This window comes from Cyprinus carpio, chromosome B23, assembly GCF_018340385.1.
Source record: "Cyprinus carpio isolate SPL01 chromosome B23, ASM1834038v1, whole genome shotgun sequence".
In the NCBI taxonomy this organism is placed as follows: Eukaryota; Metazoa; Chordata; class Actinopteri; order Cypriniformes; family Cyprinidae; genus Cyprinus; species Cyprinus carpio.
In genome coordinates this window covers 15,414,062-15,433,795 of record NC_056619.1, presented here as the reverse complement: position 1 = coordinate 15,433,795, position 19,734 = coordinate 15,414,062, and the positions used below count along the sequence as shown (strand labels likewise).

At 36.7% G+C, this 19,734-nt stretch overlaps 1 protein-coding gene across 2 annotated transcripts in view; it reads left to right on the top strand.

The window, feature by feature from the left end:
- Positions 1-589: 589 nt before the first annotated feature.
- Positions 590-19,734, top strand: part of LOC109048606 (synaptotagmin-6-like) — a 42,238-nt gene continuing 23,093 nt past the window's right edge. The window contains exon 1 of one of the 2 annotated variants that reach the window (XM_042750739.1): positions 590-1,043. In XM_042750739.1, the coding sequence (XP_042606673.1) occupies positions 887-1,043 (157 nt within the window). In that variant the 5' untranslated portion in view covers positions 590-886. Of the gene's footprint in view, positions 1,044-12,557; positions 13,221-19,734 lie in introns of those variants that run through there. The other variant, XM_042750738.1, reaches the window with a different exon arrangement.

Below are 19,734 nucleotides of genomic sequence, written 5' to 3'. Positions count from 1 at the left end.
ATGTTTGTGTGTACTGTATATATGCAGATGTTTTATATGTACATGTGTATATTTATATCTTTTTATCTGCTTTTCTTTACAGATACAAAATACCCCATAATGCTGATTCCTCTCGGCAGTTGAGTTGCATGAAATTAATGCGGCTGCTGACTGAGTGCTGTGAACATATTAAAATTTCCATAATAAATTCACATCCGCATTGAATATGTAAACACAGTTAACTACAAACAGCCACATATAGTTACAGTCATCATAAAACAGAAATTAGAGTAATGAATCATCCATAGTCGCTCTACAGAAGTGTCCTTAAAGACACAAGTGGTACATACACAAGCACACACTATTCCCTCTGCTCACACGTATGCACACAGGGCTCTGATCTCTGAGGACAGGCTCAGAGGAGGAGGCGGCACTGAGGGACACATCGACCTGAGAAAAACAAGCCCAATGGTCATAATGAGAGGCTTTTCATTACAGGGTGCAGGGATTGGTGTGGGGCGGGGGTGCAGAGAGCAAAGAGGGGCTGAAAGAGGCAGATGCTCAGTGCTGTATAATCACAGCCTCCCTCCTGCGCCGCTGGACTCATTTGTTGCATTTCATTTGTGGATCTTGAGATTAAATGTGATGCAAAAATGCCATCTCTGGAATACCTGGGGGCGTTAGTGAATCATTAAGCACTGCACACACACGTTTATATGATACACCCACATAAATGCACAAACAGAAACTGTGACACACATTCTTGCACATGCACTTGAGGAACAATAAGAAACAGCAGCAGGAGAAACTTGCGTTCATGTGGCTGCTTCAGCGGCGCTGTGGGTGAGAGGGGGTGTGTTCGGATCCCGCTGGAGGAGCCAGTTACGCCGAGGATGCGTCAGGGAGCATGACTGCTGCCGGAAAGGGGCATGACATGATCTGTCAGAAGGCAGTGTCTCTCATAGTTGACCTCTGTACGCAGGACAGCCCGCAGCTGGACCACAACACCTGTGAGGAGTTCCTCTTTCTCATCTCCAATCAAGAGTACAACCACAAGGATTCAGGTAATGACCAGACTTTTCCTTTAGATTTATGGTTCTGCTGCTTGTAGAGTGGATTATGTTGTTATTGATGGTGTTTTTCTGAATGAGAATCTCATTTAAACCAGAAATGGTTTTATTTTGGCTCAGGAACAACTGTGAAACAGAGCCAGGCTGGTATCCAGATAAAAATTACCTACTCTCCGGATAGCATCACTCACGGTTTGACTGCTTTCCTGTGTGGGTTGTAATGGGAATAATTATTTAAGTCCAGAACTGCCCGCACTGCCAGATTCCTATCAGATGATACTCTTAAGAAAATTACTTTGGGAGAAATGTTTTCAGTGTCCCCAGGAGATAAAAATAGTTTGGATTTGCCACAGTGCTTATGCACCATGACAGAAAAATTACTGTGTGCTCATGCTTTTATCAGAACTATGTTGTATTATTATTAGATGTGGACTAAAATATGAAAAAATCTGAAACCTTTTTTTGTTTTGTTTTGTTTTGTTTGCAGGGATAGATTGAACATTTTTCTTGATTTAGGGTCACATTGATCTGTTAAATTTTTTTTTTTTGTTGATTAAATTAAATTTAAATAAAAAATGTGAATAAAAAAATTCAATTCAATTCAATTTTAATATGAGAAAACAATTATTTTAAAAAATCATATGATTAATCTTTTATTATAATTCATTTTATTTTTTTGTTAATATTAAAAAGCATTGCATTAAAACCAATCATTTTATATTTAATCAAAACAAACTTTAAATTATATTTAATTATTTTATTCATATACTTTTAAAGCTAATTTAAAATGGCTGCTTTTAATCTTTACTATAATTAAACATTAACATTAAACACACACACAAGCTTTAAAAGTAACCTTTTGCATTAAAATCAGTAAGGCAATTATACTAATTGCATAAAAATGAAAAACAATAAAAGCATCACTATATTGTATATCAAAATAAAACATTTTATTATGAATATCTTAAATTCTAATCTAAAATGTCTTAATGTTATTGTATATTTAAATGTATTCTATAATGTATTTTTGAAAAGTAAAAATATATTTATTTAAATTCTTAAACTTGTGGAGAGATTTGAGGCTTTTTGAAGGTCTCATATTATTTTGCTCTGTTCAATCAATTGGCTTGCAACCAGACTAGAGGTATTTTGGGCTGGTTTTGTTGTTTTCATTCTGCCATGTCGATGTGTTGACAGACCCCTGCTTGGAAGAAATGTGTCAAGTGAATGTAGACAAAAATCTTGTCACTTTGTATTAACCTCACTAGGCAAATCGAAGGCCCTCCAGCCCACCATTGGCATCCATGGCTGAGCCGTGGGGGCACTAAATGCCACGGCATGTTATCGGACCATCACTGTGAATCACTAGTGCCAGATAAAAGCTGAATAGAGGCTCTTTTCTTATATTGTTGAGCAGATTTAAAACCAAGTGTCTGGTTTCCCTCAGAGGGAAATGTCAAGCAGCTTGTTGTGTTTGAAAAGTGGGAGGAAACGTTCCTCAGGAGTAATTTGCATGGAAAATCTCACATTGTGAGATAATTGTGCGAGGAGGTGATAATCTTGCATGTCTCAGTGACAAAATGTTGTTTTTGTACTATATTTGTTTATCATTTTGCAGCATTTCCTCCTGCATTTTGCTGGCTGCCAAATCATTGCAATTCTGTAAACAAGCCAATTTTCAGTGCCTTCAAATGTCAGAAGCCTTGTCTAAGACCGAGGCATTCAACATGTGCGTCTGTGATTTCTAATCTCTGGCAAACTCCGGCGGATGCAAAATTTGAAACATTCTGACAGAAAAGAAAGAACAATAACACATTTCTGTGTTTCAAATCCAAGCGTGTCTGTTCCAAGCACACTGAGGTAAATACTACATGGCTCCAGGTTAGTTTGAATGTATTCCAGCATGAAAACCTTCATGGGATTGGGTACTGAAGCACAGATGCTGTTCAGGGATGGCAGGACACAGTGTGGCTGTGCATGATGGATGGAAAGCCCTGCACAATCCCATTAACAGTCAACAGATGTCTAAAGATGAGACACACAGTAGAGGAAAAAACAACACTTACCTCTATGAGTTTGGAGTGCTGTTTAACTGAAAACAGACTGACGCCCTCACAGTTGTCCTTGTCTGCATGCAAACCTATTGAAATGATGGATGCCGGGATCACAGGTGATGTGTCAGATTTCCACATCAGCTCTAATTAGATTGTATCTCATTTTCACAATCCCATCATGCCTTTATTAAGCCAGACTCCCTGCAGAGGACATTAGTAGCAGATGAGTATTCATTAGATTCTGCTGCATTCTTTGAAAGGATGGAGAAAGTTTTGCATTGCAGGTGTGGGGAAAAAAGCGGTGGTGCAAAATAAGCCACTTTCTTTGTTGTGGTTTAGAGTTTTGCTCTACATGCAAAAATACGTTTTCAATAATTCATATGTGTCTCATCAAGTCTTTTATAGAAAACACAGTCTTTACCCTGCAAATTGGCCAGCAGCCATTTTGGCTCGAGAAGATAATAGACTTTTGCTGCACTGGTGTTTACCGAGGCAGATAGATGCTACTACAAGTCCAACAGCACTGGCTAATTTACATGATTATTATGTGTCTTTCTGACACTGGGGTAATTGTTGCTGTGTGTGTTGTTGGAGCCCAAGCTTGAGGGGACTGGGGTCTGAAAAGAGAGAGGTGTGAAAACCAGTCTGTCTGGTATAAGTACAAGCTGCAGCTGATGGATACAAATAAACCAAGTCTATACAAATCATTAAAACAGCTTGCTCTTTATGGTATATAATCCTTAGTTAAGCATCTTCAATAACATCAAGATTCGCTTCTGCCACATTATCAGATAATGTTAGTGGAATAGGAAATACTATATTTAAACCAAACCGGTGCTTCAGTATAATTTAATCTAATAAGGAAATATACATGAGCAAGAGTGATGTGGTTCACAGCTGTGCTGGTATTCAGTTTACATGTAATATTGCTTTTATTCAATGGTTAATAGTGACTACCTTGCATTATAGATACACTGTTGCCAGTTAATTTATTTTTGATATTTCTGAAACAACAGAAATCATCTCCAAGGAACATAAATTTTAGTGTTTCATGAATGAATCAGTGATTTTGAACAAATTGGTTCAATAAATGTTCCATAAAGAAAAGGTACAAATACCTCCAAATATTCCTAATATCAAACCATACAAAATATAAAATATGCATGAAAAAAAAGATTGAAAAATCAATGAAATCTCATAAAACAATAGGTGAAAAAGGTACGGATGACCTACTACTTTCCCTGAGATTCTGGAGTGCACATTCAATGGACGCTTTACTATACCATGATTTTTTTTTGCGAAGATCGCAAAGTTACTTTTAAACCAAATGTAGTACCTACTAGACAGTATGCAAATTCTGGCATAACTAGTCACTTTTTTGTTCCTATTTAAAGGGGTCCTATTATGCTTTTTCACTTTTTCAACTTTAGTTAGTCTGTAATGTTGCTGTTTGAGCATAAAAAAGATCTGCAAAGTTACAAAGCTCAAAGTCCAATTCAAAAGGAGATGGAGGAGTTTATTTAACAGAAATCACTTTTCAAAAACTACAACAAACGACTCATTTGGACTACAACGCATATTTTCTGGGATTTGTGATATCACAAATATCAACGAATGGGACGAGACCTGGTTGAGCTGCACTAGAGAAGGCAACGAGTGTTATCACTGTGTCAGACACGCTAGCTTTCCCAAGACAGATGAGCTTAGAGTGGTTAAAATCATCCGGGTTTAAATCGTGCTCAAATTGATTTGATTCTGACGCAATATTTACACTGAAGCTCACAGCAGTGATATGGGGCTATGAAAAGGGGCAAGACATTTCCTGACCAGGCACCGAGTGGAGACAATCCCAACACACACTGGCCCAGCTAACCAATAAAAGCACATTTCGTATTTCAGAAGGTGGGCCTTCATTTGATACAGGAACTATTTAAGCCGGTCAGGCCAGACTGGTGTTTTAATAATGTAAAATATGTGAAAAATAATGTGTTTTTTCGAAGAACCTCTTATGAGAGCCTGTTCTAGTACACCCACTAAAACAAAATCAAGACTTTGTAAAAGAGCATAACAGGACCCCTTTAAATCAGTGATTTTGAATGAATGTGTTGGTTGAATGATTAATTGACTCACTCATAATGACAGTCAATTATTTTGTTACTAAACAAATCAGTGTTTGAATAAGTCAGTTTAGTGAATTATTAAAGGTGCTTCTTTTGAAGGTATGAATGTAATTCAGGCCGAACTACAATCATTATACTTCCCTCTTTTAAAAAAAAAATAATACAGTCAAAAAAACATTCAATATACTACCACTTGTGTAGTATGAATGTAATTCAGGCCGAACTACATTCATTATGCTGCCATTGTGGCCTGACTTACCAGCATGAGTTTTGTCTCTTCTTTGTCATTCACAAATCCTACCCCGTGGCCTCATGGGATAGTAGTGTCTACTGTATGCACACTTACGAATCTCACTGGAAGTAGTAGGTCATCTGGGTACATTTCGCCTACTGTTTTTCATCTACTATTTTATAGGTAAATATATTCAGAAGCTGCCAATCACTGGCCCTGTCCTAAATGCTACACTTCATGTGCACTTGCGGTCTTGTGGCCATACAATGACAGCTGTATGCACGTGTCCATTAAGCCCATGTCATTTTAGCTTTTAGAAGTGTGCTCATGAGTGCCCCCTTTTGATGTGCACTCGATGCGCCCACACTGAAGCGAGCTCTTCAGCAGACTTCACCAGAGAAGTCAAAGCGGCATTACGTCACAAAATGGTGGACTCAGAGGAAGACCGCAAGGGTTAAGGGTGCGATTTGGGACAGAGCCACTTTCATTCTTGAATGAATCAGTATTTTGAACAAATCCTTTCAGTGAATGATTCATAAAGGCCATCACTTGTCACCACCTACTGGCATAATTATATAACCTAGAAATGATTTTTTTTAAATATATTATAATATAATATAATATAATCCGTCTCAGGTGAGCCGATTACTGCTCAAAATCTGTGTAGTGTGACGTGAGTCATCATCAGGATATTGGAATATCTACTTAGGAGTACACCAGCAAATAGATAACCTCAAAGCTAACAAACTTTAACCAAAAGCCAGAAATCTGAATTTCATGGGAACCTTAAGCAATATAAGGGTAACATTTTTAGTAGCTTTGACACTAATTCATTAGAAATGATTTCAGTTTTGTGTACTTATTATTCATCGTGTTGTATAGAGCCAATCAATCATTGCAAATACATTATATTGCATGTAATACTGTATCTTCCTTGTCAGTGTAATGCAAATGAGGAAGCATGTTTGGCAGCAAACTCTTCCTCTCGTTCTGTGTCATGCTGTGTTAACAGACAGTCTGGATGTTACGGTGCAGCAAGAGCATCTGTTCTAACAATGACAAAGCTTTACAGACATTATCTTCCCTGTTTCCTTCAAACCGCTCAGTTGAAGAAGCTGTGTTTTCTGGTAAAGTGTTATCTTGAACCCCCTGCAGTTATGCTCATCACAGTAGGGGCCAACATTATGGGTATAATGTGAACAAGCAGAACCGTACCATCACGGTACATCAGAGACAAAAAGAAAAAGATCATATGTTAATTATCTTGTACAAGAATGGGTTCATTTTTTTGTTATTTGTTTGTAGTTGTTTTTTTTAACTTTGCATGTATAGTTTCACTTTCAGCAGATCAGTGTTACTGGTACTAGCTAAACTATTAACTATTAAAAGCTGAAACTATTAAAAATTGGTTTTGTTAATTGAAATAAAGATGAACTAAAATAAAATATAAATATTAGATGGTTGCTGTCAAATCAAAATTGTGAACATATAGGGGTTTTAATGTTTATTTTATTTTTTATTTTTTGCTGTCAAACGATTAATCATGACTGATCACATTCAAAATCAAAGTTTTTGTTTACACAATACATGTGTGCTGTGTATATTTATTATGTATATATAAATTCACACACATGCATATATACATTTCAGAAAAATTTGTTGTTTATATGTTAAATATATTTATAATATAAATATAGACATGTACATATTTTCAAAATATATACTGTATGTGTGTGTATTTATATACATAATAGATTTACACAGAACACTACACACACACATATATTAGCCAAACAAAGACTTTTATTTGGGATGTGATTAATCACAGTTAATTGTTTGACAGCACAATTTTTTTTTCCCAATATGTATTGTTTTGTTTTTGTTTTGGTTTTTTCCCTGGGACTACAGAGAAAATTAGCCACCCTGACTAAATCTGCCACATTTTTACGTTACCTAAACCTTTACAAAAAATTATAATTGGAAACTAACAGAAATAAGTATTAATAATATAAATAAATAATAAATAATATATGAAATATAAATATTTATAAATATAAATTATTAAATATCTATCTATCTATCTATCTATCTATCTATCTATCTATCTATCTATCTATCTATATTTAAAGTACATACACAAATTACTAAAACTTACACTACAGTTAAAATGAAAATTGAAAATATTAAAGTATGAATAAACACTAATGTAATAGTATATTACGAAATTTAAGTAATAAATAACATTGTAGATATACATATTTAAAATTCACAGTCTTAGTCCTAGGAAAATTAAAACAACTGTATTGATGACTCATCCTGAACTACACAGATTTGTGTTCAGTCAAATACTTTAATTAAAAAAAAAACAAGCAAGTAAAATGATTTCTGGCTATGACATAACTAAAACATACTGGCTATTAATTTATTATAATTTATTTTAAAGACAAGCCCTTCAGTATGTCTCACCTAGACTTACAGTTTCAGTATGAGAGAAAACTGCACTCATCAAGCAACTGCATGCCATCTTTAAACTTCAAATCAGAAAAATTGCTTGTGGCTACATAAACAATCTTTTACTAACTGAGGCAATCAGACAGTAATTGAAAATGTATGAAAGGATCAAAAAGCATGCAAGTAGAAATTTGGCAAGACAGGCCTATTTGATTTGATTAATGCAAAGTCAATTGTATATTTTAGAGCTGCATTTACAAGGGAGCTTGTTAACATAAACTCCAGCAGAGGATACGTCTGACGGTGTTGATTTGTTATGCTTATGACTTTATTTTCATGATAAACTCTCCTAGCAGCATAATCTTCACCTTTTTTGTACCGTATATCATGATTTCATGCTCTCTGGCCTTTATAAGACACTCATGACTGCTTTTAATCATGCATGAAAGTTGGTGACCTTTAGGTCACTTCTTGAAATTCCAACATGCAAATCTAGAATCCACATAATAATTCATTTTCTCTCAGATGACTGTCTTTCACTGTGACATAATCCAGCGAGGCGTGAAATTACAAACAACATAAGAGTGTATGTTTTCATGTGATGTCAGTGACATGTTCTTCATTGGCCTTCTGCTGCTTCTAAACCATGTGTGAAAAACAAGCCTCTCGTTCAGCGACAGCACAATGTCTGAAGCCTACTCCACTCATCTGTTTACGCACTGAGCCATTTCAGTTCATTAAACTTCAAAACAGTTATATTGTGCAGCCGAACAATAGACAGCAGTCCAAAAGAAAACCGTTATCTCTCCACACAAGCACTTTCGTAATGACATTGTGGATTGAATTGTGTTTGGAGTGCACTCGTCACCAAACCACAGGCTCGCCTCGTAAAAAATGCATTCGTGAGTTGCGGGGCGAGTTAGATGTAATGTAATTAGAAAATGTGTGATTTACATGGAAAAATGTGGAATGAATTCAGTGACCATTAAAACAGGTGCTGGAGGGGGCGAGTAAAGGGTCGGGATAGGAGACCTACGCTGCATGTTAAACAGCCACGAGGAGTCATAGGTGACTTGAGAGAGGGAACATTTTGCTCCAACGGTCTGAAATGAATGTCTAAAATGACAAGATGAGATCTCTGTTATGACTATCACCTGAGGAAAACTTGCTTTTTTCATCAATGGCCAACAGCAGTATCTGTTTATTTGTGGAAGCCCATTTCTGCCTCAAAGTAAAATCACAGAATAAATTAATTAAAAACAAATGGGACTTCATATCTTACAATTGCAATTTCATATCTCACAACTGTGATTTTATTACTAAGAATTGAGACTATGTATCTCAATTGTGACTTTCATTTGGCAATTGGTGCTTCATATCTGAAAACTGTAAGTTTTTCTCACAATTGCAGCCTTATTTGTTTAGTAATTGTGTCTTGCTATTTCACACTTGCTACTTTATTTGTCATAGTTCTGACTTCATATCTTATAATTGCAATTTTGGCTCACAGTTGTGACTCATTTTTAGTAATTGTGTCTTTATATCTCACAACTGTGACCCAATCTTTTTTTTTAGTAATTGTATCTTTATATCTTAAAACCTTATTTGTCATAACTGCAACTTCATATCTACAACTGCAATGTCATATCTCACAATTGTGGCCTTATTTCTTCTAAATGCAAATATCTCAACATTACAACTATTTTCTATTATTATTGCTACTTAATTTATTGTAACTGCAAATGTATTTCTCAATACTGAATATTGTAGTTCTGATGTATTATATCGTGTATTAAGCCAAATTTTCTCCAGGTTGTGCTGACATTATACAAGTGTTGGCAGGTAAATATTATTACTCCACAGTGAAATCTTTGGAGACTGTGAAGCAGAAATTTGTATTGGCATGTCACAGTTTTTCTGTCCTGAGAAGCTGTTGTAATTAGTGATAGGAAAATAGGATTGTGACTGCCTGAGGCCAGTAACTCCAAAGACATTGAATGATAGGAGATCAATCCAGAGAAGCTATTGTAGATTAGCTGAACAATATAAGAGTTCTGCTGACTATTGGACTCTCTCGAGAATTCAAGAGAACAAAAACACTTCAGAACACTTCTAGCTGGGAACCTGCTGCACTGGCGGAAACTGGCAGAGTCAATATCATGTTTAGTTGCCAAATATAGAGAAACTGTGAAAAGATTACTGTCAAAGACTAGCATCATTTTAGTCTCCGTGCCATTTGGAATCAGCAGGATTTGGGGATTTCATTCAATAGCTAAGATTCAGTGGATTATGCATTGTCCACTGTGTCATTTTTTTCAGTCAGCTGCTTTTCAATGCTTTTCTGTTCCTCACTCGTTCTCGCTTTCTTTGTAACAACCAATCTGCCTGGCTTCGTTTGATCAGGGAAAACAGGGAAATGGAGTTCTCTGAAATGATGGTGCTTTCACATTAGAGCTTTAATTTGGTTGTTTATTTGCTGTGAAATTAATTGAATTGCCATTGAAAGTCACTGGCTCATGAATGTGCTTGCAGACAAACATGAAAACCCAGTGTAACCCAGTGACGCAAATTCCCAGAGACAAAATAGCTTTGATCAGCTCATGTACTATAAGTTGTCGTATATAAAACACCTTTCCCCCAATTTCTTCCCCCCACAGTGCCCTTTTCAGATCATTTTCACAAGTCCTTCCTTAACCTTTTCTCCTCCTTTTAAGTGTGAGTGCCAGTCCAGATGTGCTTTATTAAAGGACTGGCGGATTTCAACGGATCTTAAAGCACACCCAGAACATCTGAAAATAACCAAGAGTATTTTGATTTTACTTTTCAACATGCTGAGACTCTAAAGCATGAAGCTTCAATCCCGAGTCTCTTTTGCTTTGAACCTCTCGCCCAGAATCTCCCAGCAGGCTTCCAGGTGCTGTCAGACCTGTGTCATGCTTGCTGCCAAAGATGACCTGAGGTATAGATATATGGCTCATTAGAAAGATGAATGGCATGTCCAGTGATGCCTGACCCTGAAGCCACGGCTTGTGAGCGTTCAGAATGCAACTTCCTCACATTGCGGATGCAGGCACCATGTTTCCCCTTGAGGTGCTTTAAAAGCAGAACCTCTCATGCGGGAACTTTATTGTCAAAAATGAAAAATTCTGATGTGTTCTTTATTGACATTCAGAAACCATCTCATTTGTCTTGAAAATACAAACTTCCTGGCATGTGTAAATAAATGAGGTTTCTTGTGCAAAAAGCTTGACTTGTCAGTGAAATTGGCCACAGTGTCAGCCTTTGCATATATGTATAATTTCACAAAAGAAGATTAAATGTTGCGACAAATCACTGTCTATGAGATATGCACCCTTTCTAGACTTTTCCATATGGTCTCTCATAGTGATTTCCTTCCTTTCCTTATACTGCATTTGAAAAGTCGTAACGGGAAGAAGAATTAGTAATGCAGCATCCATTTAATTTTTCACCTCCCAAAAAGAATTAAAATTCTGTCATCATTTACTTGTGTTCATGTCATCCCAAATGAATTTGATTTCATTTCTTCAGTGCAGCACAGAAGGTGAAATATAGTGGTGCTACAACATGTTTTCCATGCAAAACTTTTAGGTTTCAAAAAGGCATCATAAAAGTGGCCCATTACACATATTTTCTATGTTCCACGGAAGTAAATCAAGTGGGTTTTGAATGACAAAGAGGTGAGAAAGTAAAGACAGTTATTTTTATGTTTGGCTGAGCTCCTCTTTTAGATACAACTGAGGACATACCCTGATTTCACTATAATAATATTTTAAAATAAGAAGATACCCTTTTTATTTCTAAGCGGAGCCACAAATTAAGGTAAATTAATTTGGTGTAAAAAATAAAGTAAATTCTGTCATCATTTACTCACATTCATGTTGTCCAAAACAAATTTGGTTTCCTTTCTTCAGTGGAACACAAAAGGCTTTCAAGCTGAAAAAAAAAAAAAAAAAAAATTCATAAAGGCACCATAAAAGTGTCTTTTAAAACGTCTTTTCTGTGTTCCACAGAAGATAGTAAATCAAGTAGGTTTTGAATGACAAGGATGAGAAAATGAGAGTCATTTCCATGTTTGGCTGAACTACCCTTTTTCATTCAATAAAGCTTTTAAATTCCAAAAATTACAAATACTCCATAAAAGTGGTCTGTTAGACCTTCAAGATGACGTTTCTATGATCCACTGGAGAAAGGAAAAGAAGTGGGTTTTGAATGACACAAGGGTGAGAAAATAATGAGAGTCATTTCCATGTTTGGCTGAACTCCCCTTTTAGATAAAACTGAGGGCATGCCCTGATTTCACAATAACAGTTCTTTTAGGCTAAGCAGACACCTTTTTCCTCTCTAAATTAAGCAACAAATTAGAGAAAATCAATTTGGTAATTGCAAAATACTAAAAGAAAAGGCAATTTTACACCACAGTGCTGCTGAATTCACTCAGGGGCTCTTGTGTAGCCTTGCATACATTATGTGAATCAAAATAGCTCTCGTTCTTTAGGGCTGCTGTAATGGTTCCAGTTTGAGAAACACGAGGTGCGCCCTGGTGCAAAAGATAGCAGCAGGAGGAAGGTGGTCCCGGGGTTTGACTGCATTCCTCATTGACTGTGCTCAGCTGAATGCAGCTGATATGGGTGATGATAATCTGAGCGAGGTAGGGGGGAACTGCTATCTCTCCAGCTCGGGTGAAGATAGTGCTGCAGTGTGGTTCAAAACCCACCGTGGACGCTGCAGCCTGAGGCTGGGGTGAAATACAACCATTGGAATATTAAAAGGTGGCGTGTCTCACATATGTTCTCCATCCATCCGTCTTTGCAGCTGTCACGGCTCTCTTTAATCAGTCCAAACTGCATAATCATTGCTTTTCATCCATTGACACCTACTAAACTCAATCGATCTCCTGCATTCATTAAATATGTTTGATATTCATGAGGTTGCCTCATTAATATGCATGCACCAAACTTATGCAGCACCACTGCTTTCTTAGCTGTTTCTCTGGTGTTTTACATCTCTGCCCCCGTGACAGAGAGGTCTGTGCCCTGCGTGTTGTGTATTGCGCCGTGAGGTGCAACACCCCTGGGATTATGGGAGTGTGGAGTGTTTGTAAGTATGTGTGTAGAGCTCAGTGAGGGATCTGCCCCCAGCCTTTCGCCGTATCTTGCTGACTGGCTTGCTCTGACTGCCATAGAAACGGGGTTCTTAAGCACGGTGGAGGCTCATTCTGCCTGGGCGCTGCCGAGCGTAAGCATCACAGGAGGAGAGAGAGGGGGAAAGTGTGAGAAGAAAGATTCAAGTATTGGTGAGTACAAAAATGTTAGACCTTTTTAGAGTAGTTTGCATTTGTTTGAACAGCTTGTGAATGGGTTCGTGCATCAAGGGAGAAACAGGTTGCATGAGCATCCTGAAACAAAGAGGCTTCCTATACACGTGCTGCTTTGATTTTACAACTGTCTGAAGTAGTTCCTGCTGGAAAATTCAGATTATGCAAGCTAAATCTACCTTAAAATGCTTTTAAGGTGAATTTGACCTGGTCTAAGCTGGTTCTTAAGATCTTAAACAACAACAAAAAAAAAATAGCTCAAGGTGGTCAAGCTGAAGCATGGTGACTGGTCAACCTGTTTAGACTATCTAAAGACTAGCTTAAACACTTAAAATGGATTTTCCAGCAGGTGTATCAATGCGCGCATTTACTATGTGTGTGTGCACGTGTAGCAGCGTCCATCACATCAAAGGGGGGATGCAGTTACTCGTGCGCTCTTTATCACATTTATTTTATCTCTCCGGTTGAACGTGAACACTTTGAAAGCAGACTGAGTGGCACTGTAGGTTTTTGTTTTTATCCCTTGCCCTTTCAAAAGCCTTTGTAAATATTTAATCAATGGGGTTTCTGCCCACACCACGTCCTCTGTGTGCGTTTTTGTTGTTGTTTTCTGTCTTTTATGAGTTCTTTCCATCTGCCGGCAGAGTACATACTGATCTTGTAGTCTGGCAGGTGAATTGTGCTTAGCAGCGCATAATAGTGACTGTGATCTTGTATCACTTTGTGTGTTTGTTTGCGTGTGCGTATTAAATGAGCAATCATGGCTGCAGGGTACATAAGTCCCCCCCCTCCCTCCAGCAGTGATACTATCTTACCTGCTGCACAGGGATCCTACACAGATCCCACAGATCCTAGCGGCGCATTGAGTTCAAGAACAGTGCATGGGGTAAAGATGTCAGGTCCGGTAAAACTCAGCCTGATCAACTGGGGGCAAGTCTCGGTGTCTCACCCTGCTGGAAACCCCTTGTAAATATGTCAGTCCATCTGTGAAGCACAGCACCAGCACTGGCACACCCTCGTTCCACAGAGAGAGAGTGCAGCAGTGCAGTCAGAGTGAGCAAACTTTGGCTCTATCACCTCCCAAATATACAGCACTATCATAAATCAGTAGTGTTGCATTATGCATGGAAAAGAAAGTGTTTTAGGTGCTGATGGTGGAACAGCGTGGATCTGCACCTCACGGCTCTATTCTGTGTTTGTAATGCTGTGCATGTCTGCGGTGTCACTTACCCACTTGTTTCATGCCGTCAGTTTGAAGACCATCTTATCGCTGCAGTGTGTGGAGATGCTTAGTGATCACAGGGCAGATCATGTGCAGATTAACACACTTCAGTGACATGATGGGGGTTGATTAGCCTGACTACAGGGGGTTTTCTGTTTCTGCATCTCTTTTACTGTCTTTTTCACTTTCTATCCCAGACTTCACTTTCAGTTTTTCTCCTAAGGCTTATTCAAAATATGTCTGAAAGATTTTTCAAGATAAACAATCTTTTTACATAGAAGAAAGGATGCTAGTTAGCATGTCCGCATTAGCTCCTACTGGTATGTGTTGTAAGTACACACACTTTTTTTTGTAACTAACATAAGTTTTGCTAATATTTCAGTATAATATAGTAGAGGTTTTGTCAGAGCCTGGATATTTTGTAGTGCTCTTAAAAGGATAGTTCACCTAAAAAATGAACATTTTGTAATTATTTACAAACCTTAATGTCTTTCTGAACTTGTATTTTTTTATCATTTCATAACAAAAATTATGACAAATAGTGCTAGGTGATATACCGTTTCAAACGGTAAACCGGTTACGTAAACAGTATGTGCTTTTAAAAAACAGACAGTGTTGTGAATTGAGAGGAGGTCCTTGTTAACTGCATACACGTCTGACTAGTGGTTTGAGAATTTTTAGAACTATTAATAACACACAACTAATTTTTTAACTTGGCAAATAAACCAACTGTAAACAGCCATTAGCAGAAGCCAGAGATACTGAAGACGAATGCAAAGAGGAGAAAATACTGTAGCAAGCAGAGCAAGATCACTGTTTGCGATGTGCAAAATGTTGGAGGAAAATCCTAAATACTGAATTGGGGTGGAGGTTTATATAAATGTATCTCTGAAGGGAACTAACTGTCTTCAGAAAAGTTTAGATGGTATTTTCTTTTCATCTTACTCTGTATAATGCATATTATAGTACTGTTAATAAGTGCAACACTGCTTTGTTTTTAGCTGTAACAAGGGAAATACTGGATCGTTGCTCCATAAGCGCCACCTGCTGTCAGAGAGTTAATTTGCATTCCAGTTCAGCCCATCTGCTATTTTTGTTTGGTGCAGATATGTTTTATGTAGCATAATTTTGCAAAGCTAAAATCACACCTTTCTATGTTTGCTTTAAATTTAAACTGTTTTTGGTCAAACCGCCCAGCACTAATATAATAAGTTTAATGCATTTAATTTAAAAATACATTTTCAGTGACAAGAGTGCTTGGAAAGTTTAGAAACATTGCAACTATTGTACATGTCCTTGTACAAGATGTGGACAACAAAACAATTCTTCAACAAAACCATTCTACAATCTATCATCTTTGATGTTCTGCTGAAGAAAGGAAGTAGCTTGGAATGATGTGAGGATAAACTACCCCCTTAAAGAGTGAAATGGACTGTATTTTTCCCTGTCTGCCGTCTTTCACATTACAGCTCAGGGTAGTTACCAGAAAAGGGTTTGTGATTGTTGTTGTACCATTAGTGGTGTAATGACATCATTTTTCCTGCAGCTCTAGAGAGTGATTAGTCACATGACATTTATGGCACAAAAACATTTGTGTCCAGAAATTAATGTAAATACGATGAGAGGAATTGGAATGCTAATGTAATGCTAATGTATATCCTACTCCAGGTGTTGTAAATCAGATTAGCATATTGCAATGATCTGTATTTTTTCATGTAGATGCTAGGTTAATATTTTTAATTGTTCGTAAAAAAAAGTAATTACCATGTCATAAATTCTTTATTGTACTTGATGTACATAGTTTTGTTTGCTGTTGCTGAGTGTCATTCTATCTGACTTCTTGTAAACAGGCCTTAACAACATGAGCTGACGGTGTCAAGAGAGAGGTTACCCAACGGTTCTGTCCCTGCAGGACGCTTTAGGGCTTCACAAATGTCACTGGCAGACAAAACTGTAAAGAATTCCCATGTAACAGCTGGATGTGTGAACCAAGTGAGACACTGTGGATTTTGTTACTTGTAAAGTCTGTACTGGCAGGTGGCAAATGTGAGTGGCGAGGTGTGAGATGTGCTTAGAATGTGTGTGTGTGATCCCAGGAGAACCAGTAAAGGAGCAGTCTGTCTTATGACTGTAAAACACAGAAGCGCTCTTCCCCAGGGGTGTTACTCTGGATCAGACCAAGTCTACACTTTTGAGTGGAAAATTATTGAAAATAACATCATTCAGAATAGTAAAACATAAATAGAGATGCAGATATGGTGCTTCTGTGAGAGGAGGGCAGCTGTTGGCTGTTTAACTTGAATGGATCTCATTTTTATGATAGTCACACACACACACAGAGAGAGAGAGAGAGAGAGAGAGAGAGAGAGAGAGAGACAGAAAGCTCTATGTATCCGTTTGTGTGCTACAGTAGTTTGTAGTGTGTTCTGTCAATAATTTACAGATGCAGTATTAGTTCCTCATGTTATTTTAATGGGAAATTCTCCCTCAAGCAAGACTAAGGACACTTGTCAAACTTAATCACTTCAGTTCGAGCAGGTTCTGTAAAACTTTCTCTCATGTGGAGAACATCCTTTGGCCAGTAAACATGTTTCTTCACAGTTTGTCAGGATTAGCAAATCAATCTTTAATGTGTCAAGGTAAATGAAGAATGCTGCACAGAACGTGGTGAGAACAGTGGTTGTTTTTAAAGGGATAGTTCACCCCAAAAAAACTGTTGCATAACCATAACATGCTTAAGAATTTTTTATTTTTTTATAGATCTTAATTTATATATATATATATATATATATATATATATATATATATATAAATTAGGGTTACATTTTTTAAATAAAGCAGGTAAGTTTAAATACAACAAAACATATTAATTTAACAAACAGGCCAAAAACAGTTAAATTTAAAATATTTATTAATGTTCTGAGTGAGTTTCTTTTTATATTTTAATCTTTCTATTTATCTTTATTTTATTTCGTTTGAATAATTGTATTGTCATTTTAATAGATTTTTTTAATCTTTCTATTTATCTTTATTTTATTTCGTTTGAATAATTGTAGTATTTAAAGTTAAACATAATTTATTATATCATGTAATATTTATATTTATTTCAGCCTTTTACTCAATAGCCTGAGAAGATTTGATAACACTTTACAATAAGGTTCCATTTTGTTAACATGAACATTTACTAATTCATTATTAAAATCTAAAGTTATCTGTTCATTTTAATTAATGGACCTGAGCTAACATGAACTGACAATGAAAAGTTGTACTTTTATTCATTAACATTAACATTAAGACACACTGTAATGTTTTGGTCATTATTAGTTAATTTTAGTTAATGCATTAATTAACATTAATTAATGAACCTTATTATAAAGTATTAATAGTAGTTTTCGTTTAGTTAATAATAATAACACTGGTCAATAACATGCATTGGTGAATCGTTTTTGTTAAACTGTTCAGTTAAATGAGTTGTCTAAATGAACCGATTCAACAGAATGAAGCAGAATTATGCTACATGTGAGTAAAATGGCCGTTTAGGATGAAGCAATTAACTAAAATTAACCAGAATTTTCTACATATTTAGGTGAGCGCCTTTTATTATTCCCTCAGCTCAGACATTACAAACAGCGGCAGCATTTGGTTGCGTTACTCATTGGTAGTAGATTGTTACTGGAAATCTATTGGAAAATAGTTAAATTTTTACAATTATTTACATCCCAACTTTGCAAAATGACATACAGTGCCGCATCAATAATATCAAAGTCATTGATTCTGGAGTGTCTTGTAATCCAATGCCAGATAAATCCAAACTGTCGTTATATTGAAACGATCTACAGTGTGACGGATTCTTCAATACTCTTGTGTTTCACAGAAACAAGAACAGCATCCACATGAGCAAATAATGGCAGGAGTAAGGGGGAACGACATATGCCATTAAACCTAGACCCAGTTGTGATGCATTAGCTGAAATATGATTTTCCCCCCCCCGTTCTATTCTACGTTGAAAATGTGCAAAATAGACTCCCCACACACTTCTCATCAGTCCTAATGCAGTGTGATGTTTCGCCCAACAGTCCTGTGACTCCCGCTGTCATGCCACAGTCAAGTCACGGATCAGTGAAGTGATGCATTGCTCTCTCTAGTGCTGACATGATGTTTATTTCATGTCACAGGCCAAAGGCCAGAAGGAACCAAAGCCCTGAGCTATCAAGGCAACTGATTAGTCAGCAATTTACAAAAAGCATTAATGTTATTTACAAAGGTTTATATCTGCAACAACTGTCTGCTTGACCTTCAAATAAGCCCTGATCCAGTGCTGGCCTGAGGTTGGTTGGTTGTGAGTAATGCACATAGACAGTTTTGACAAGAAAGGATGTGAAAAGCTCTGATATTACCTTCTACTGACACATTAGTTTCTTCATCTGTATAGAATGGGTGTATATATAATTTAAAATCCTAAAATCTTAAAATTATTTTATTTTGTATAATCATATTCTTTTTTCATTAATTATTTATGTTGATAAAAAGCAACAAATGAACTTCCAAGCAGCACTATTCATCATGCATTTCATACTCAATATTTTTCCTACTATTATTTTCTCCTTCCAGCAAGCTAAATGTTTCTCTTTTTTTTTGTTTTGTTTTTTTTTGCTTACAGAAAATATCTATTTGTGCCAAGAGGCCTGTCTGACACATGATATTAATGGCTAAACACAATAGCTTGGCTTTTCAATTTGGTTCACACACTTTTTCTCTGGGATTCAATCAAATGCTAAACGAAAGCATCTACCCATGTTCCATATTTTTATAAAACAGCAACTTCACAAGATCAGGCTGGCAGAATCATGACTCATATTAGCAATAAAGTGTCAAGAGAAAATCAGACATAATAGGCTTTTTTTCCCATGGACAGACAGGGCTTACCATTTTAATGCCAGCTGTAGTAAAAGAAGTAAAACATTAAATGAGTCTAATCTAATTTTACAGCGAAGAAATGAAACCGTTCTGAATTTATTATGATACGTGTTCAGATGAAAGCAACCATAAACCAGCAGGAGATGCGTGGGCCAAATCCTACAAAACTTTATCACATTTTCCATGTCATATAAATCTCCCCGCGCTCATATAACGCTCCTGGTGTCCATCCGAAGGCATCTGCCTCCATGATTTCTAGGATGTGTTTTTGCTCTCCATGAAAGATCTATAAAGTAGGTATATATCACTCCTGATAGAACCAATTAAAGTCCAGGATATGTGTAATAGGAAGAT